The sequence below is a fragment of the Urocampus carinirostris genome, chromosome 5, assembly GCF_059441175.1.
Source record: "Urocampus carinirostris isolate Australia breed hairy pipefish chromosome 5, RoL_Ucar_1.0, whole genome shotgun sequence".
In the NCBI taxonomy this organism is placed as follows: Eukaryota; Metazoa; Chordata; class Actinopteri; order Syngnathiformes; family Syngnathidae; genus Urocampus; species Urocampus carinirostris.
In genome coordinates this window covers 37,898,701-37,919,994 of record NC_142353.1, presented here as the reverse complement: position 1 = coordinate 37,919,994, position 21,294 = coordinate 37,898,701, and the positions used below count along the sequence as shown (strand labels likewise).

Sequence of the window (21,294 nt, the reverse complement as noted above, 5' to 3'; positions counted from 1 at the left end):
ATACATTGACAAACTCAATATAGAATATGGCGACCACAGTAGTGTTTTTTTTTTTCTCTTAATTTGAATATTTTATTCCATGAAATACGTCTTTGGCCGTCTGATTTAAAAAAAAAAATACAGAATGAAGACAAATATTTGAATGATAGGGACACTTGGGACAAGAGAGGCACCAAATCCCCTTTTTATTATAATTACTTTCTTTTCAACCATTTCAAACATATTATCATTATATTCTAAACATTTGATGGGCCGGTAACAAAACTCTCACTGGCTACAGGTGGCTTGCGGGCCATGCTTTGCCCAGACCTGGTTTATATGGATTCTGATATATTTATAAATCCTGGCCAGTACTATACAAAAAATAAATAATAATGGAGTGTTGTGACACAAGTTGGACTATTGTTGTTTTTGCATCTAGCAAAGAGAGACGGAGAGACACTCTGAGGAGAATGAAGCATTCAAGAGGAGGCTGGCCGACAGCGAGGCTGAGAATATTGTAAGGATCTGGACTTCACTACATCATTACAACCATTATCCTAATCACATAAACATCTTCATCACCAACACTGGCATCAGAACAACTACAATCCCTTACAGAAGTATTGCCCCCGCCCCAAGAAACTTTTGGACATATTTCGGGCTATAAACATATATATATATATATATATATATATATATATATATATGAAAACTCAAAATATGTTCTAAGAATCGACAACATGTGAGACACAATCATGAAAAGAACTTCAATGTACCGGTAATCAACATATTCTGTTGCTTCTTTTGTTGCGATGACAGCCACAAGTATTTTTGAGAAGGTCCCTATAAGTTTTACACACCTTGAAACAGAAATATTTGCTCATTCTTCCTTACAAAATAGCTCAAGTTCCTTAAGGTTTTTATGGTGATCATTTGTGCAAAGCATTTTTCAGATCATCCATAAATGCTCTCTGTATGATTGAGATCTGTGCATTGGCTTGGATATTCTACGGCCTTAATATTGTTAGTTTTAAACCATTCCATTTTAGATTTTGCTTTTTGTTTAGGGTCTTTGTTCTGTTGGAAGGTGAACCTGCGCCTCATTCTCCAGTCTTGCAGATATTTGGCTCAATCCGTCTTCCCATCAACTATAACGATCTTACCATTACCTGCTGAAGAAAAGCAACCCTAGATCATGATGCTGCCACCACTTTGTTTGACAGTGGTGTTTTCAAGGCGATGGGCAGTGTTACTATTAGCATTGCATTCAGCCCAAAAAGTTCAATTTTGGTTTAACCGAACCAGAGCACCTTGTGTCTCCCATGTGGATTCTTGCAAAAAGCCAAATGGGATTTTATGATATTCTTTCAGAAAGGGCTTTCTTCTTGCCAGTCTTCCATTAAGGGCCGATTAATGCAGACTACTACTTAAAGCTGTCTTATGCACAGATTGTTCTACCTCAGCTGTCTATCCCTACAGGTTACCTATTGTGATAATGAAACCTCTTGGTTGCTTTTCTGATTAGTTCTCTCCTTGGTTTCTTTTCTGATTAGTTGTCTCCTTAGTTGCTTTTCTGATTAGTTTTCTCCTTGGTTGCTTCTCTGATTAGTTTTCTCCTTGTTTGGACTGAAAGTTTAGAGGGACAGACAGGTTGTGGGAGGTGTGCAGTGGTTTTAAGCTCTCTCTGTTTCGATGTTATTGCTCGCACAGTGCTCTGGGAAATGCGCAAATGTTGCAAAATTTTATTGCACCACATTCTTACTTTGAACTTTTCCACAACTTTACCCCAGACCTGCCTGGTGTATTATTTGTATTTCATAATGCTGTCATTCCTCCAATGCCCCCTTTCAAAGCCAGCTGAACCCATTGCAGAGCAGGTGCATTTAAACTCAGATTAAATGACACAACGTGCACTCTGTTTGTCATTGTTAGTCATTTAGGCAGACATTGGATCATTCAGAAGTCATCAGATAACTCCTGGAGTCAGTTGGCTGAGCTGAGAGAACAGGGGGCCAATATTTTGGCAACACCTACTTTCCATCTTTTCTCTGTCATAAATATAATTTAAAATACTAAAATAACTTTGTTCCACTTCACGATTGTCTCTCACATGTTGTTGATTCTTAGAAAATATTTTCATTTTTTAGCATGAAGTTTGAAGCCTGAAATATGGCAATATGACAAAAAGTTATTTTGGTGTGGAGGGGAAATGCTTTCGCTAGGCAGTTTAATGTCTATTTTTATGTTATACACAATCTAGAAGCTATGATGTTTTTGTCTCTTTCAGAGGCTTGTGTCCAAACTTTGCAGCAAGGAGAAAGAAGCTTCCCAGCTCGCTGAGACTTTGGAATTTGAGAAGGTTCGCAAATGCCTGCAAAACATCTTTTTAACGCCTATAAACTGCAAACAGAATACAATACATCATTTGTTTAGTCCTCATGAAATACTATTGGGGTAGTAAATTATTACAGCAGAATTTTTGATTACTAGTAGGTTATGCAGGAGTAAACAGTGGTAGATAATGAGTGGTTATGACGAAAGCTAAAATACTGCATTAAAACGGAAATTGAAAAGTTTAAAACTATGTTGATTATTCTGTTAAAAATCAAATAAAATGTTTTTAATACCCCTAAGATCTAAAACAAAATAGTTTAAATACCTTTCTGATAAAAATTATAGATGGGGTGCGTCTTTTGAGGTGTGCTTAAAAAGTTAAAAGCAGAATATTTTCTCTATTAAGTAAGTGTTAACAATGGGAAACTGGATTTAAAGAGGCCTTCTAATTTTTGTACCCACCCGTATTTGCTTATATATTACTTCTAGTAAAGCTGTTCAGGTTGGATCACCCTTTGTAGGAAGAGTGGGATAGTGAGTTCATGCTCGTCCTCGTGTTGTTTTTCTGTTTCTATTTGTTTGTGTACCATGAAAATGGCAAAAGTAAGAAAAGGCCTGTTTCAAGTACTGTTCAAACAACTACCCAAACCCCAAGAACGATGAGAAAAGAAGAGTTTATTAGAGTTCGTCTTAAAAATGCACATAGAGACGCTGCCCAACTTACGAACGAGTTCCGGACGATCGTTCGTAAGTTGAATTTTTCCGTAAGTTGCTTTAGTGCTATATTTTGTATGTTTAAGGTTCATATAAGTATGTTTAAGGCTCGTATAAGTAACCTGTATTGTTTTGTACTAAAAAATAAATATTTCATAAACCAATATGCTCCATAAAGATAAATAAAGTTGAGTTCAACTAACTTTTGGAAGATGAGCTTCAAGAGTTAGGCGACTTCCTCCTGCATGGTAAAAAGTGGCCGAAAAAAAGCGATCCGATCATTTTCTCAACCGCATCAAGCTTTCTTATTCCACTTTCATTTCAAAAGAAACGGCCTGTCTCTTCTTTACAATTTATACAGTAACAGTAATAACAGTATAAATACAGTATGTTTACATACGAACTAAGAAGAGGAAGCGGAATTCTTCTTTGGGGTGGATCCTGTGTGAGCTCTCACAGCGCCACACGCCGGTAGAGGCGGAAAGAAGCACTACAGTAATGTCCTGTACTCGGAAAAAGGTGCAGAATACAAAATATAACTTACAGTAATGTCCGGATATTTTTCAACATCTCCCACAAAAGGTTCCAATCTACTGTTTTTTTTTGTAACTCGAATGTTCGTAAGTAGGGGAACGTCTGTACTGTACTCAAAATGTGCATTAAAAGGAGCTTGACACAATAATGACACAAGCCAGGAGATGGCGTCTGCGAGTAAATAGTTCCAAATTCCATGTTTAAGGATACCGTATATTCAGTTTGGTCCATACCCTACCTGAAAAAAGGCATAAATGTTGATCTTTACATTCCAAACTGGAGCAAATTGGTAGCACCATTCCAAAGTCATTTATTTCAAAAGTAATACTGTATCTTTTTGTATATGCAGTAGCGCTTGCCCTATCTACCAGAAGGGGGCAGTGCACGTTCATCTCTCTTTCCTTCTTTCAGGAGCACGCCAAGACCACAGAGGAGCTATCTCGGATCCTGGCGTCCACTCGAGATCATTTGGAGTCACAGCTCACTCGAGTGCAAGCTGAAAAAGCCACGATGGCTGCTCAGTTGCAGGTCTGCTATTAAATTCAAGTTCTAAACTATCAAAGATTGGCCCCCCAAGAACTTTTTTTTAAATATTGGGATATTTCAGGCTTCAAGCTTATAGATTAAAAACTCAAAATAGTTACAAAAAAAATCGACAACATGTGAGACACAATCGAGAAACGGAACCAAATGTATTCAAGCTTTTATATTGTAACAACAAATCAAGAATTGAAAGGTAGACCTTGCAAAAACATTGGCCCCATTTGAAGTAATCCTTTGTTCAACCGCCTTTTTCTGCGATCGCAGTCTTTTGGGTAATTTCCCTATAAGTTTGGCACCGCTTGAAACAGAAATACTTGCCTATTCTTCATTAAAATCAGGTCAAGTTCTTTAAGTTTTGATGGTGAGCGTTTGTGCACAGTATTTTTCAGCTCTTTCCACAAATGCTCTATGGATTGAGGTCTGGACTTTGGCTTGGTCATTCGAACACCTTTACATTGTTAGGTTTAAACCATTCAAATGTAGATTTTGCTTTATGTTTAGGGTCGTTGTCCAGTTGGGAGGTGAACCTGCGTCTTATTCTCAGGTCTCTTGCAGACCTCCAACAGAAACGCCCAGTATTTGGCTCTCTCCATCTTCCAAATGTAACGATTTTTCCAGTCTCTACTGAAGAAAAGCAACCCTAGAGCATGATGCTGCCACCACCATGTTTGACAGCGGGGATGGTGTTTTCAAGGTGATATGCAGTGTTACTCATACGCCAAACGTAACGCTTGGCATTCAGCCCAAAAAGTTCCATTTAGGTCTCACCTGACAAAAGCATCTTGTTCTACATGTTATTTTTGTTTCTCATATGGTTTCTTGCAAATTCTAAACGGGCTTTTTTATGGTAGTCTTTTTGATGGCTTTATTTTCACTCTTTCAAAGGGCAGAATAGGTCAGAGCACAACTTGGTCTTACACACAGATTGTCCCACCTCAGCTGTGTATGCCTGGAGGTCATTCATTGTGATCAAGGGAATCTTCGTTGCTTCTCTGATTAGTTTCTCCTTGTTTGGGCTGAAAGTTTAGAGGGACGGCCAGTTCGTGGTAGATGTGCAGTGGTTTTATGCTCTCTCCATCTTGATATTATTGCTTCCGCAGTGGTCCGGGAGATGTGTAAATGTTGCTAAATCTTGTATACCATTCCTGCCTTGAACCTTTCCACAACCTTGTGTGGCCTGGTGTGTTATTTATTGTTCATAAAGCAGTTTTTGATTCTTTTCATATATCTGAGTCCATCACAGGGCAGGTGCATTTAAAATGACACCTTATGTTTGTTACTGTTAGTCATTTAGGTCGACATTGGATTTTTCAGAAGTCATCAAGGAACTCCTGGCTTCAGTTGGCTGAGTTGAGAGAGCAGGGGGGGCAATATTTCTGCAAAGGCTACTTCTCAATTTTTTTCATGCTAAATATAATATAAAATGTTGAAATAATTTGCTTCCACTTTGCAATTGTGTCTCACTTGTCGTGGATTCTTAGAAAATATTTTCATTTGTTTAACTTTAAAGCCCGGTGTGTAATATTTGACCACTAGAGGACACTGTTGTTTAATGAGAATGAAACAGGTGCCACAGAGCACAGCGTAGCAGCAAAATCTCAGACAAACATGCCAGCAGTCTCTAGGTAGGGATTCATTCCACTCTGTAAAAGAACTACAGATTTCTTGACTTATGTCTTATTTTAAATAAAAATTAACATTGTTATGACAGTATTTTTGCCAAGTATCCAAATTAATCTTTTTTTTACTTTTTTTGGGGGACAAATAAGAAGGCACTAAATTATACACTGTCTTACTAGGTTTGAAGCCTGAAATGTGGTAATATACCAACAAGTTCTTGGGGGCCAATACTTTTGCAAGGTACTGTATATAATAAACTGTGGGCTTGTTTAAAGCAGCGCCTGCAACAGAACTATGATCACCAGCGAGAAAACGAGGACGAGGCCGCCTTGACGCTCCTCACCCGGCATGCTGAGCGGGCCGAGGAGACCTCCAGGCAGATGGGAGCACAGCTGCAGGAGAAGGTATGCATTGTCCACCTTGCATACGGCAGTTTTTTCTAACCAGTACACAAAATTTCCCAATTTTATCTGTCATTGTTGAGTATCTTAGATTTCTTCATTTGATCAGCCGATTGACTGTAGAATTCATCCGTATCAGTAAATGGCAGCAGATTACTATTTTTTTCCTTTTCTATACTGCTTAGAGGTAAGATTAGGCCTAAAAATTTCATCCCGACCCGACCTGAGTCACGATTATATAAACCCGAACCCGCCCAAACCCGACGGGTTAACTTGATTTGGTAACCGAGCCAGAAATAAACCCCGAAGCTTTAATTTGCCGGCAAAGTAAACAAGAAGTTTTACTCCGGCTGCGAGTACTTCAGCACAGAACTGTGTATTTCAGATGAACTATGCAACTTGGGGTTTACTTAGGGGCTGAGTCCCTGAAATAAAGTGTGCACTGCAAGTGACGCGCGGTGCTGCACTAAAGTGCGCATTTCGGCGTTGTGCAGTGAACAAAAGTGAAAATGAACAAAACGGCACTGAAAAGAAAATCGTATTCTGCAGATTGCATTCATCCATCCATAATCTGCACAGATTATCCTCAGTACGGTCGCGGGGGTGCTGGAGCCCATCCTTGTTGTCTTTGGGCAGTGGGCAGGGGAGAGCCTGAACTGGTTAGGGTAATAGTTAGGGTTTTGGCGTTAGCATCCATTAGCACTTCCGCTAACAATGCATTGCTTCTGACATCATGCAATCGAACAAGAGATGACAGAAAATCGCATAAAAGTCGCATTTAGTTGGAAATGTAAACGCAAAAACATGAGATTTCACCCAAAACTGTTGAAAGACGTGACTCGACTGAGGTTGGAACCTGTGACCCTCCAGACCACCAAGCTAGTCTCTAACCCACAGAAACAGAATCAGGTTACAGGTAGCCGGGACAGGAGAACAGAGCTTGGATATAGGATACAGGACAGGTCGGGAACAAAACGGGAGTCAGAGTCAAAAAATGCTTGCCTTGCAAGTGCGGAGGTTCGCAGACGGACTGACCAAGATTCAATGACAGCGATGTGTTTGAATAGGAGGGGAACCAATCCAAAGCCAAACGAGCGGGCACAGGTGAGGCCAATGGGCAAATCACAACAGAATACATAGAATGATGACATTCTGTAGACCACAGGTGTCAAACAGGCAGCCTGCGGGCCACATCAGGCTCGCTGAGGGATTGAATCCGGCCCGCGAGACAACACTCAGAGAAGCGCAAGAGAAAAACAAGCTGCAGGTTGAAATATGTCAACTTGATGTTGCCAAAGCCAGCTTCCTCTCACAGAGACACTGTACTTGTATTTATTCCTCTATCTCTCTCTCTCTCTCTTTTTCACCCCTTTTCTCCTACTCTCTGTCTCTTTCACTCTCTGTGTCTCTCTTTTTTTCTTCCTTTGTTGTTCTTTGTCTCTTTCTCTGTTTCTTTTTAACTTCTTTTGCTCTAACTTCTTTTTTCCCTTTTTCTCCCTTTTCTCTTTCTCTCTTCCTACCCTTCGCGCTTTCTTTTCACTTTTCTCTCCTTCTGTGTGTCTATTTCTCTTTGGATTTCTTTCTTCCGCTCTCTTTCTTTCCCCCTCTCTCACGACTTCTCTTTTTATCTCTTTTGTTTCTCACGCTCTCTCCCTCTCTCTCTTTCGTTGTCCCACCCTCTCTCCTTTTCCCTCCCTCTTTCTCTTATTTCTTTATCTCTTTTTCTTTCTCTTTTATCTATTAGTCCGGCCCCCGACAGAATGTTTAATCTATCGTGTGGCCCCCGAGTTAAAATGAGTTTGACACCCCTGCTCTAACCGCAGTTTTACACGAGACGCAAGGCGCTCCGCATAATTTGAAGAAAATCTGAGACTTTTCTATGCACCTTATAGTTGTGAAATTACGGTAGTCACTTCATTATTTTTTTGCCTCTGTACTTTGTGAAGGAGTCGCAACTTGCACAGGCCTTGTCTACGTGTAGCGAGCTGCGCCTGCGAATCGCCAAAGAGGCCACGGCCAGAAGTCAGCTGGAGGACAACATTGCGGCGCTCAAATTGTGAGTGCACGCTTGTTTTCATGTGTGTTTAAGAAACACAAATTCAGACAAGATGGCTACTTTCTTATCCTGTTGATTGAAGACAAACACAGTGGAACCTCCGTTCCAGAACCCTGTTCGAGAACCGATTCGTTCAATCACCGAAATCATTTTTCCCATTAAAAATAATGTAAATCGTTTTAATCCGTTCCAACACCCTGAATGTTTACCATGAATGTTTAACGTAAACATGAAGCTAACCCAGGCTAATCGTACGTTCGCGTTATCGTAATCTTCCGTACGAAAGATTACGCTAACATGAACGTGTAAAAATTAAACAATCAGGTCGTTTACAAGTCATTTAGCACCACAAGTGGCTAGCGCTTCATTGGAAAGGGGGCTCCGTTCCAACACCCTGAATTTTGGGCTCAGTTCCAACACCCTGAATGTTTACCTGAATGTTCAACGTAATCATAGAGCTAACCCAGGCTAATCGTACGTTCGCGTTATCGTAATCTTCCGTACAAAAGATTACGCAAACACGAATGTGTTAAAAAAAAAAAAAAAAAAAAAAAGATAAAGAAAACAATTATGAATAGGATTTCTTAGCTTTGTGGTGGTCAGCAGAAGGCGCATGCTGTATTCCCTAGCAAGATCGGAAACTCGCACACCTCTTTCATATTAAGCTATTATGTCTTTCTTAAAGGCAATAGTTGTACGAACAACTTTACTTTTTTCACCTGTCCTGCTTGCACCGACCTTCTTCGGAGGCATAGTTAGGGGCTAAAACACTCCGTTCACCGATATTAAAAGCGAAAGCAAAAAGAGGCAAGTGCGCACGTGATAACAGTTGGTCACGAGGGGTGAGGGCGATCTCCACCCGTACGCCGCTCAGCATCGCACCCTAGCGTATGCACTCACGCATTACCGGCGTTCGAACTCCGAATTTTCGACCGAACAGCGAAGCAAGAATTTCTCGAAATTTTTGGTCGAAAACCGAGGTTCCACTGTACAGTAATACCTCGGTAAAGGATTTATGGTGTTACAGTGTTCTCGTTTGCCCGCGTCCAAGCTTCCATGACGCATCATTTTTGCTAGGGATGCATCGTCTCAAATCAACGTGCGTCCCCGGGACGCAACTTTTTTGACACAAAATTGTCATTATTACCCGATTACATTTTTTTTAAACAAAGATTTACCGCACTCCAAACTTTTCGTCAGGCAGATCCGCCATTGTTGTTTTGGTCTCGCAGTTTGAGTATTCGTCTGCACGCCGATCTCGAAGTTATGTGGTGAAAAGTCCGTCTCTTTTTAGAGAACCGGCTTTTTCGGCTCAACTCATTCAAGAGAGCCGGCTTTCAAACGGCTCACTTGCTTTGATGCATTATATTACGAATTATTATGTTGTATAAAGAAGTTAAGACAAAAAGGAAGTATAAAAAAAGAAAAGGAAAAAACGACAGGTTTGTGGTTATTCCTTTAATCGGTATATTACCAACAATAATTTGATGCAGAAAATGAATTCATAATTTGATGATTAAAACTGAATGAATATATAGATTTTTATTATATATTTGTCACCGATTTACAATTTCAACCTCGATAACACTAAATTTTGGGGACCCATAGATCTCTGTTGGGACCCATAGATTTTTAAGCATGCGAGTCCCCGGGATTCATCACTTTTCAGAGGTAAAATGAACACTGGTGTTGGGAATTAAATATCAAAATGTACCGTTTACCAAATTGTTCAAATTCGTTATCTGACTCCATTAACCAAACATCACCTACATTCACCCAACAATTTATGCACACTCGTTTCTGGATGGAAAAGATGAACAAGAAAGCCGACATTTCCACACGGGGGCAGATTGACTTTCATTAACAATTTAACTAGGTGTACTCTCATCAAAAACGGCCGAATTAGTGATGGTTGAGTCTCTGGGGAGCCCTTTTCAGAAGTCCTTTAACTTTCTCCTCTTGGCCCACGTGTCCCCGCAAGATGGTGTGCCGGCTCCTCCCATGGGCGTGCCAATGAAGCCCCCTGGGCTTCACCATCTCAGAGAAGAGCGTCGTGATGTCTGCGAAAACCAAAACAACACCGAGCGTTTCTACGTCATCAAGGCCTTTCTGCGTCTGGATGTGCTGATTATCTTGTCAGCCTTATGTCCTGTTCCCGCCGTTCCTGTAAACAACATTTTCTACTAGGTTGCCATGACATCGCACCACAGCCCAGCCAGTGGATATCTTTTGCATTAAATGTAATTTGTATTCGATCGTATAAAATCCTTTATAGTCAAATGTACAAAATCCTTCAATAGGGACCAAAACCCTTCTGCGAAATATGAAAATCCGCTAAGTAGCGACAGCCCTTCATAACAGCTCCCATGAGCTAAAACTAAACACAGAATTGCCGTAGAGTGAATGGTCTTTACTGTCACGATACAAAATTAGAACAAAACTAGATGGCTTTCAGTGTAAAAAAGCGATTTAAAGAGTGGCTGGCTAGCGACGGTATGCTCGGGTTGAGCCAGGTCCCCGCAATTATTTCAATACAGGGGTTCTAAATGTAACAAATTCTTACAGGCTGTAGCTCCCATTCATCTGTTTCATGGATCTAGTGTTGGTGAGATACAGTCTTGGCAGCGGTAGCTTGTGGGACCTGCAGCAAGACTGTTGCTCTTTCTCCCGACGCCGCCTCAGTCGCTTCCCGGACCCAATAACAATCCACCTGCTGGTGATTTCTTTGCGCTCTTCTGACTTTCCTCAGTCTCAATTTAACGAACCGCTAAAATCTAGCTGTTGCCGTCCTTTGAAGCTCGTCTTTGTGGTCACATTGACTTGTGGGCCCGCCTTGCCATTTGACTCACAGCATACACCAGCCTATCACAGTCGCGCACAAAATCAGTCACGCCCACCCAGCACACAAAGCCCTCCCTTACCTGCCCTAGTGATACAATTTGCTGTCTGCTGTCTGCTGCAGAACATAATGCACGATACGTTTGTAGCAATGACAATCAAGACATTTCAATTCAAAATCCACGAAAGTGGGAACCAAGCGTTAGTTATCGAGGATTACTTTAAGCGGGGGTGTCCAACATGGTGCTTGCGGGCACCTGGGTGCCCACTAAGGACAGCTGTGGTGCCTACAGACCTGTTCGAAAGGATCCGCCGGGTCATTGTGATTTTCTACTAAAAATGATCTTTTTAGTGGTTGACTGAGTCTTTTTTACCCTACTTTCAATAATTAACTTGGTAATAACATAGTAACAACATAGTAATAACATGATAAGTAAGTTATTTTAAAAATGCTTGTCAATCGTGGGCCCTTTGTGCTAATTAGTAACAAAAAGTAGCTCTCGGGGCCCCTCTTCTATAGCATACTGTTGCCACTGTGCATTTTGTTTGTCCCAGGCAGGTGAGCGAGTGGAATGCGCAGCATCACGTGGCTGACGAGCGAAATCGCAGTGAACGGGAGGATCTCCGGGACCAGCTGGAGAGTTTGAGTGCCCAGAACGCCGCCATGGCCCTGGACAAGCAGTCCTTGCAGGTACGGGCCGTCGCAGCGCATTGTCTTGCTCAGAAAGGGCCTGCTTACAGATTGAATCCAACCCGCGAGACTAAGCTGAGAAGTGCAAGAGAGAAAAAAGCTGCACTTTTAAATATGTCCACTTGAGGTCACCAAAGCCAAGCACTGCTGGCAAAGACACTGAAGCTGGATTTCCTTCTATCTCTTACTTTTTTCTTCTCTCTATCGCTCTGTCTCTGTCTCTCTTCTTCATCTCTGCTTTTCTCCTTTATTCTGTCGTTGTCTTTTCCTACTTCTCTCTTTCCTTTTTTTCTCCTTTTTTTCTATTCCCATGTCTCCCTCTGTTGCTTTTCTTTTCTCTCTTTCTTTCTTTTCCCTCTATTTGCATTTTTCTCTGTCTGTCTTTGGTTCTTTGTTCTCCTTTTCTCTATCTTTCCCTCACTGTATTTCTCTTTTTCTATTTCTCTCTCTTTTTCTCTTAGCGCTATATAAATGCAGACCATTTACCATTTAAACCTTTCTTTCTCTATTTGTCTCTCTTGCTCTCTTTCTCTCTCCTAATCACTTTCTCTTTAACATTCTTTTTCTTTCCCTCCCTTTCTTTTTTCTTGCTTTCTTTCTTTCTGCCTCTGTTTCTTTCTGTCTCTTCTTGCTCTCTTCTTCCACCCCTTTTCTTGCTTTGTTTCTTTCTCTCTGTATCTCTGTCTCTTCTTCTACCCCTTTCTTTATTTTTTTCTTTCTTTCTCTGTCTCTGTCTCTCTCTGTTTCTCTCTCTCTGTCTCTCTTCTTCCACCTCTTTTCTTCTCTTTCCCTCTCCTGCTTTCTTGCTTTATTTCTTCCTTTTTTCTCTTTCTGCCTTTTTTTTTGGTCTATTTATCTGTCTTGCTCTCTTTTGCTTCATTTGTCCCTCTCAAGAATCACTTCATAACATTATTTTTCTTTCTCTCTTTACCTCTTTCTCTCTTGTACTCTTTCTTTCTCCCTCTCCCTCCCTCTCTCTGTTTTTCTTCCACTCTTTTTCTTTCCTTGTGTGAATGGGTAAGTGTGAAGCACATTGTAAAGCGCTTTGGGAGGTCTTCATTGACTTGAAAAGCGATATAGAAATGCAGACCATTTACCTACTCTTTTCGTCGGCTGAAAAATAGTCTGTGTAATATAGTGTAATAATCTGTGAAGCCCTTTGAGACTCTTCGTGATTTAGGGCTATACAAATAAAGATGACTTGACTTGACTTGACATTTATCTACTAGACCAGCCCCTGTGAGTTTTTAGCATGTGGCCCCTGAGTTCAAACGAGTTTGACAGCCCTGGTCTAGCCCCTACTAATGAGCATTAAGGGTTTGTTTTTTCTTCTCAGGCTCAGGTCACGGCTGGCGAGGAGAAGCTGAGACTCGCTCAAGAGGAAACCCGGCAGATCCGAACTTCGTACAAAAAACAGGAAGCCATGTTGGAAAAATACAAGAGAAAAGTACGCAGCAAAAATGTTGACATTTATACACTTCAGTAAGACCTCAGTTATCGCTGTTAATGGGGACCAAAACCACCCGCGATAAGTGAAAATCCGCGAAGTAGCGGCGCACCTTCAAAAATAAAAAAAAATAAAAATGTTTTTAATGTTTTAAAAGGTTTTTTTAAATTATTATTTTTTAGACTCGGTTAATGAGGACCAAACCCCCCCGCAAAAAGTGAAAATCTGCGAAGTAGCAACGCCACTTCCAAAAGAAAAAAGAAAAAAATGGTATTTATATCTCATCTCATCTCATTAGCCGTACCGCTTATCCTCATTAGGGTCGCGGGGGGGCTGGAGCCCATCCCAGCCATCTCCGGGCAGTGGGCAGGGGACACCCTGAACTGGTTGCCAGCCTATTTTTTTTTAGACCCGTTTAATGGGGAGCAAAACCACCTGCAAAAAGTGAAAATCTGCGAAGTAGCGACGCCCCTTCAAAAAGAAAAAAAAAATTCTCATCTCATCGGCAGTAGCTCAGGAGGTAGAGCGATCGTTTTAGGATTAAGGGATCCCAGTTCGAATCCCGGCTTGTCCGTGTTACATGCCGAAGTGTCCTTGGGTAAGACATTGAACCCCCAATTACCCCCAATAAGCAGGTTAGCGCCTTACATGGCTGCACAGATCACGGCCGCTATTGGGAAATGTGAAGCACAATGTAAAGCGCTTTGGGAAGTCATTGACTTGAAAAGCGCTATATAAATGCAGATCATTTCATTTCATTTCATTTCATTTCATCTCATTATCTGCACCGCTTATCCTTATTATTCGCGAGCGAGCCCCTAACCCGCGGCGCGGGTACTTTCGGGCGCGATACGCACAACACCGCGACAAGCAGAATCCTTGCTCCTTGATAACTGATTGGCTAAAGCAAAAGCTTTATCAACACAATTTATGCTACAGAGCCTGCAGAACAGATTTTGAAGGCCTTTTGGTAGATTTGTGACCCTGGCAACAAGTAATGGCTGAAATGTGATTGGTTGAATGCTTAAATATGAAAGTACATATCTGGAAACAGTGCAACCAGGAGAAAAGCAATGAAAGGAAGCTGAGAGACAATTATTTAATCAGTGTTCATGGACAACACATAAGTAACATCACGTGATTCAGATATGGTTTAGGCCAGCAGAGAAGGCCTTGCAGGCCCTTGTGGTTCACCTACTGGTGTATATGTGCTATAGTATTTATTTTCGTCATAAGTAGAATTGCCCACAAACCTGATTGGATTTTGCTCAGGCTCAACAGGCAGACCTGGAGTGTGAGGAGCATCGCTTGAAGGCGAACGAGGCCCAAATGGAGGCCCGGGAGAACTTGGCGGCGCACCAACGGGAACGAGAGCACCTAAGGAAGGAAATTGCGCGCCTACGCCAACTGGAAGCGCTGCCAGAGCGCCTGGACAGGACCGAGCAGCTGCTGGTACAGATGCAGCAGGAGGCTGACGCTCACCAGAGGAGGAACCACGAACACGATTCCATCCTATCTCAGGTCAAACACAAGGTACCAGCATCATGTTCTGCAGTACTGGATACTTGATTGATTCAGTTTCCACCTGGTGTCATGAGAGTAATCTGTTATTGAATATAGGTAAAACTAAGGAGATGATAATAGATTTCCGTACTAAGCCTCCCCCGCATGTGCCATTGTCAATTAATGGTAGTGTCGAACTGGTACATTCATTCAAGTTTCTGGGTACTTACTTGTCAGCTGACCTCACATGGATGCTATTGATATTCTGAAGTCAGCCAGACAAAGGCTCTACTTCCTTCGTCAACTCAAATCATTCAGAGTCCGTCAATTCATTCCAGTCAATTTTTATCGTGCTATCATTGAATCCGTTTTAACTAAGTCAATCACAGTTTGGTTTGGTCGCGTCAGTCAGAAAGAATTGTCAAAGAAGGAATCAGTAGTGAGGACGGCAGAGGAAATAATAGGTACTGGCCTCCCGTCCCTGCATGGTATCTACATCGAACGTACGAGAAAACGGACACTAAAAATTATGGACGATCCCACTCACCCTGCTCACAGGTACTTTGATTACCTGCTGTCAGGTCGCCGTCTTCGCTCCATTTTCTAGTGTTTGGTTGAAGGTCTTTATCACTGTACTCACCTTGAGAATCCGACTCCAAATTATAGAACATAAATTTACCATTCAAACTGACTTTAACCTTAAGTTCACCTTTCCTAATGTTTGGAAATAAATATTCCAAATGTATCGTTTACCAAATTCTTCGAATTAGTTACCTGACTCCATTAATTAGCCAGCTCCTTAAAATCTGATTGGATAAATCAAAAGCTTTATCGACACAATTTATGCTACAGAGTCCGCAGGACAGATTTTGAAGGCCTTTGGGTAGATTTCTGACTCTGGCAACAAGTAATGGCTGAAACGTGATTGGTTGAATGCTTAAATATGAAAGTACACATCTGGAAACAGTGCAAGCAGATTTATTTTCTTAAAGTATTTAACTAAGTGAACTCCATCGAAGTAGCCGAATTAGTGTCTCTCTCGTTCTCCCTCGATCTTCTCCCTTTCTCGATCTTCTGAAGTTCTTTTTCTGCCCATGCCTTTCTCCCAAGCTGGCGTGTCGGCTCCTCCCATGGGGCGGGCCAGAGACTCCCCACGTTGGCTCCACCTTGTCTCATCGATGTCTCTAGAAACTCAAAACAACACCAAGCGTTTCCATGTCATCAGGGCTTTTTCTGCCCAACTTTATAGTTTTATTTTACTTGAAAAGCAATGAATAAATAACTGAAAATGAACCCAGTTACCATAAAAGGTCTAAAATGGAAACACATCTGTAAGATAAACATTTACCAATGCAAAGAAATTAAAATAAATTCATTACATCCACTACACAGCATCACCTTCAAACAGAAGAGCAGCTTCAGCGACAGACTGCTGTCACAGTCTTGTTCCACGGACAGACTGAGGAGATTATTTCTTCCTCATGCCATGAGGCTCTTTAACTCCACCCGGGGGGAGTAAAAGCCCACATTAAACCCCACCCCCACATTTCCATATTACCCTATTTTTATTACAGTGTGTATTTTTCGCAGCACTATTTAAATACTCTATATCAACACGTTAAATTGGGTATTTTTGTATTCTATATTTTTTATTTTATTATGTTATTTTTCAACACAAGGATACTGCTGGAAGTGTGAATTTCCCTACAGGGATGAATAAAGTATCCATCTATCTATCTTAAGATTATTTTTTTTTTGTGATTATAAACGTATACTTTGTCTTTCTCGCCATTCTATATGTTGTAGTAGTGTAGAAGTTTACTTGTTCTTTTTCATCTTACGTACGGATCATTTTATTATTTTGCTTCTCAATCTATTTGTGTTTGAGGTGGACGAGCAAAGTTCCCAGCTTGAGGCCTCCCAGCGAAGGAACATGCTCCTGCAGGAGGAGAATCATGTCCTCAAAGAGAAGATACACAACTTAGAAAGGTAACTATAACTTCCTCATGCTGCTTACTTTCAGCGGCTCTTACATTTTTTCATGGAGAACAGGCAACTGACGGGCTTCTTCTTCCTAGTTCGTGTGTAAACATTTTATACTTTTTTTTTTTGCAATGAAATACCTGCAAATGAGAGTAGTATGGGCATCTTGACTGAAAAATAGGTGAGACAATAGCTTGGAGCCTTACCTGATACCTTATCAAATGTTATCACAATCTGAAAAACTATGCATTGTATTTTCATTGTTCTCCATTGCCCGCGTCCCTGCGTCCTAGACGCATCATTTTTGCTGGGGACGCATTGGGTCAAATCAACGTGCGTCCCCGGGACGCAACGTTTTTGACACCAAATTGTCATTATTACCCGATTACTTTTTTTTTTTTTTAACAAAAATTTACCGCACTCCAAACTTTTCGTCAGGCAGATCCGCTATTGTTGTTTAAGTCTCGCGCCGATCTCGGCAAACGAGATCTCATTGCTTCGAGATGACGTCATTGTTGTGGCGGTTGTCCAGTGAAAGAGAAGTATGCCTCCGAAAAAACAGTTGGTATTAGGTGCAAATCAACAAAAAATTGGTCATTTCTTCAGTGTCGGTAATAAGTCGAAACATAACACAGAAAGTGGTAATAACGGCAATAATTCAGGCACGAAAAAACGGCGGAGAAATTCTTCAGAAGACCGCGAAGGCAAGGAAAAAACGTGTTTTGAAGTGAACGATTCGACGAAAGAAAATAAGCAAAAGAATACTCCTAGCAAGAAAAGGACTTTTCTGCCAAAATGGACTAAATTATATTCCTGGTTACGCTATGAGGAGGATCATAATGGATTGGACCTTAAAAAGGCATTACAACTATGGCGGGACAGCAAACCACAAAGAATATATGAACTGAAAAATTTGAAGTGATAACTGCTTTGTATTACCAATTAACTATGATGACTAAAACTACAAGAATATATAAATATTTCAGTAATATTATTTTGTATCGTGTACAATATTGTGAACTGAAAAATCTGAAGTGATAACTGCTTTGTATTACCAATTAACTGTGATGATTAAAACTGAATGAAAATATAGATTAATATAATTATTTCAGCAATAATATTTTGTATAATGTACAATATCGTTGAGAACTGAAAAATCTTGAAGTGATAACTGTTTTGTTTTACCAATAAACTGTGATGATTAAAACTGAATGAATATATAGATTTATATTATATATTTGTCCCCGATTTACAATTTCAACACTAAATTTTGGGGACCCATAGATCTCTGTTGGGACCCATAGATTTTTGAGCATGCGAGTCCCCGGGACCCATCACTTTTCAGAGGTAAAATGAACATTGTATTTTACACATTTTACTCATTTTTCTAAGGGTAGGTAAGCTCTAAAAATTCAATGTTTTACTTTGGCCAATATTTAGACATTTTGAAAGAGTTGTAAATGGTTGACCTCTCTTTCTAGAAGTCACTCAAAGATTGTGCACACTTGCATGTAATAATGGTGCGTAAAAAATAATCAAAAGTGGCATTACGCACGTGTCCAATATAAATACAGTGTATATTTGCGTTTTGTTCTTTTCTGATTTCAATGGCTGACCAATGTGTTAATCATCAATCGATTCGGTTACTACTGGCTCAAATTATTCCGACGCTAAAAGAGGCGATTTCCTTTTATCAATACAGGCCTTTATAGGCTCATGCAGGTTGTGGACCACGAAAACAACCCTGTAATTGGCCATGTAGGTCGAGAAATTTGTACTTATTTTACATGACATGGGATTCATCTTGAGGGAGCTGACACAATTGTCCTCCAACTTGCTGCTACAGGTAGCCGAGAAAACAAAAATCTTGCAAAAGGCTCGCCGAGAAAGAAGAAAAATTGTGCGGTGTTGTCACTTTTAAATCGTTTTCTATTATTTTCGGTTGCACGACACAATATCTAGCAACATTTAGTGGTCAAGTAGTACGCTGTCCCTTTAAAATGAAGAAAGTTACAAGTTATTTCCCAGTGGAACAAGACAATTGTTAGCTTTCTCTTCATATATGCTTGATTAAAGCAGTATGATCTAATCTGCTTCTTACTATATTGTCTGTCCTTACAGTAAGCTGGAGACCATGCGCGTGGAGAACAAAGAGATGTGTGAGGCCCTCACCCTGAAGGAAGTCAGCGTGCTTAGCGTGGAGAAACAGTTGGACCAGAAAAGCCGCGAGAACGTCATCCTGGCCCAACAGCTGCAGCTGACCTTGGACGATGCCCAGCAGCAGGCCCGCCAAAGCGTGGAAAGAGTCCTGGACAAGGAGCGCAGGTCCCAGTCCAAAGCCCTGGATCTTCAGGAGCAGCTGAGTCGGGCCGAGGCTCAGCTCAGTCAACTGCAGAGGAGCAAGGAGGAGGTGACCGCAAGTGACTTGTCATCACCTTGTTTTAACTGATATTTCTGTCCCGTTTTATGGACCCAATTTGTTTGTAAACATTGTGACGTATCCAGTGGTCGTACGCTAAAGATTTAGCTTTATATCATCAAAACGGAGGGCTTTGACGTCACTGCCGAAACTGGAGGCAAAACAAGACTTGCCCTGGTTAGAAAACAGAGGAAAAGAAAGCTGTTGTTGCTGCTACACGTCGTCATGTTGTGTGTTTGTGTGCCAGAATCACAGAAAAAACGTTAGTAAGTGTCAAGGTTAAAATTTGAGATTGTAGTCAAAAGAAGAAAAGAACACACTCTGAGTCGGAAACTTAGGTCTTCCATCGGAGGTGCATGTTTCCAGGATCGACTCAAGGAAGAACACGCTCCTCCTTTTTTAGGAGGCTTATTTATTGTAAAACACAAGGAAACTACACATCTGATTGGTTTATAACACAGTAAATGAATCGGATTGGTTTAGACAGGAGTCACATATTTAAATGCAGTGTATAATGTTGGTCGCTAGATGGCGTGCGAGTATAATAAATGAGCAATAGGGATAGTGAAACTTTGTAAACACAATGCGTCTCTGTGAGAAGAAACGCAAGCTTTCGACTTGGGATGTGGGGGTGTCAAGGTCATTTTGATTAGCCAACTAGAGGGCCTCATAGTGGCTTTCAAGTTGTAGCTTTTTAATCCAGGCAAAATATTTGGGAGACAAACTCTTTTGGCTTTGGAAACTCATTTTCTTGAACTTGAAGGCGCTCGCCCCTGAAAACAACTGAAAAATGTAATTGCACACTTATTGAGACTCGGGCTTAAAATCTTACCTCTATTATCAGGTTTGAATTATTCAAAGTTAAGTCAACCACTAAAACATGTCAATTAGAAATCAAGTATCCTAGAAAATAGCACTGGCCCATAAAACGATTTTCAGAACCTGTCCGCGGGCTACTCAGGTGTTCTTAAGGGATCCTAGGCACCACGTTGCAGACCCATGCTCAAGGGATAAGAACTTGACTTGTTTCCGCAGATGGAGCGTCGCTTCCAAAGCCAGCTGAAGAACCTGAAGGAACGTCTGGACCAGTCCGACCAGACCAACCGCAGTTTGCAGAACTACGTTCGCTTCCTGAAGACCTCCTACGGAAACGTCTTCGGCGAGTCTTTCGTCCCCAGCTGACGGCTAAAGCCACCCCTTCCGCCACATCCTGTCGCTTTAGTTTCGATTGCAAATAAATGTATTTGTGCCACTCAATTTTATTTCGTGTTTTTACTGTCTCAACATTTTAAGCCCATAAAGTCTGAGTATTTTGTACCATTTCTGGTTGGAGGAGTGTCAGGTTTTCAATGTAAATCTCTTGAATTTCTGTCTCAAGGTAATTAGCTTGTTTTTATATTACTAAATCTAAAAACAATGTTTCTCATACACACACACATAAAGTAACGTTTCAACAATGAGTGTAATTATATCTCTTGTACGTCTATCAATTTTGTATTCTTTTATTTTGAAGTCGTGTTCTTGTCTGTACTGATTTCTCTGACGCAAAATAAACCACTCCCTCTCTCTGTTGGGACCTCACCCAGGAAGGACGTCTGTCACTATCATGTAGAATTAAACTATATACATGTATTTTATCTGTGCAAATATAGCCACTAAATAGTCTTAATAATGTCCATCTCTGACAAGGAGCTGATCAGCAATGGTGCGTAGTACTGAGTTACATTTACTTTGTTGACTTGAGTAAGTTTTGGACATTTTGTACTTGGGAGTCATATTTTTATATTCCTATGATTTTTACTTGAGTAGATTTGTAAAGAAAGTGTACTCTTATTCTGCTATATTGAACCCGTTACTTAAATCCCCTCTATGTAAGTACGCATCTGTTTGTCTCCGCTATGGCACATTTATTTTGTCAGAAACCTTCTTTCTGTTATTTAGATTTGACCCAAACAATCCCCAGCACTTGGAGCAGGGTTGGGAACTTTATTTATTGTACTGTATGCGCAGTGTATAAAGCTGTAGCCCCGCATATATACATATAATTTATTTGTTTTTAAATCCACTGAGGGTTCAACCAAACGAAGTGAGTATGCAGACTTACAATTACACAGACTTGTAATTTATTGTTAATTGGAAGGACTTGCATGATTTAATGATCGGATTGAATGGTTGATAAGAACAAAAAATAAACAAGTTGTTGGTAGAGTTAGAGAAAACACTTAAGTA

At 40.7% G+C, this 21,294-nt stretch overlaps 1 protein-coding gene across 1 annotated transcript in view; it reads left to right on the top strand.

Annotated features, from left to right (window-relative positions):
• Positions 1 to 20,525, top strand: part of LOC148366257 (outer dense fiber protein 2-like) — a 29,777-nt gene extending 9,252 nt beyond the window's left edge. Inside the window, exons 6-16 of the mRNA XM_088336703.1 lie at positions 422 to 499; positions 2,270 to 2,341; positions 3,976 to 4,092; positions 6,006 to 6,131; positions 8,075 to 8,184; positions 11,578 to 11,713; positions 13,050 to 13,160; positions 14,433 to 14,693; positions 16,552 to 16,652; positions 18,768 to 19,056; positions 20,101 to 20,525. Of these exons, the coding sequence (XP_088192829.1) occupies positions 422 to 499; positions 2,270 to 2,341; positions 3,976 to 4,092; positions 6,006 to 6,131; positions 8,075 to 8,184; positions 11,578 to 11,713; positions 13,050 to 13,160; positions 14,433 to 14,693; positions 16,552 to 16,652; positions 18,768 to 19,056; positions 20,101 to 20,247 (1,548 nt within the window). The 3' untranslated portion in view covers positions 20,248 to 20,525. The remainder of the gene's footprint in view (positions 1 to 421; positions 500 to 2,269; positions 2,342 to 3,975; positions 4,093 to 6,005; positions 6,132 to 8,074; positions 8,185 to 11,577; positions 11,714 to 13,049; positions 13,161 to 14,432; positions 14,694 to 16,551; positions 16,653 to 18,767; positions 19,057 to 20,100) is intronic.
• Positions 20,526 to 21,294: the final 769 nt, after the last annotated feature.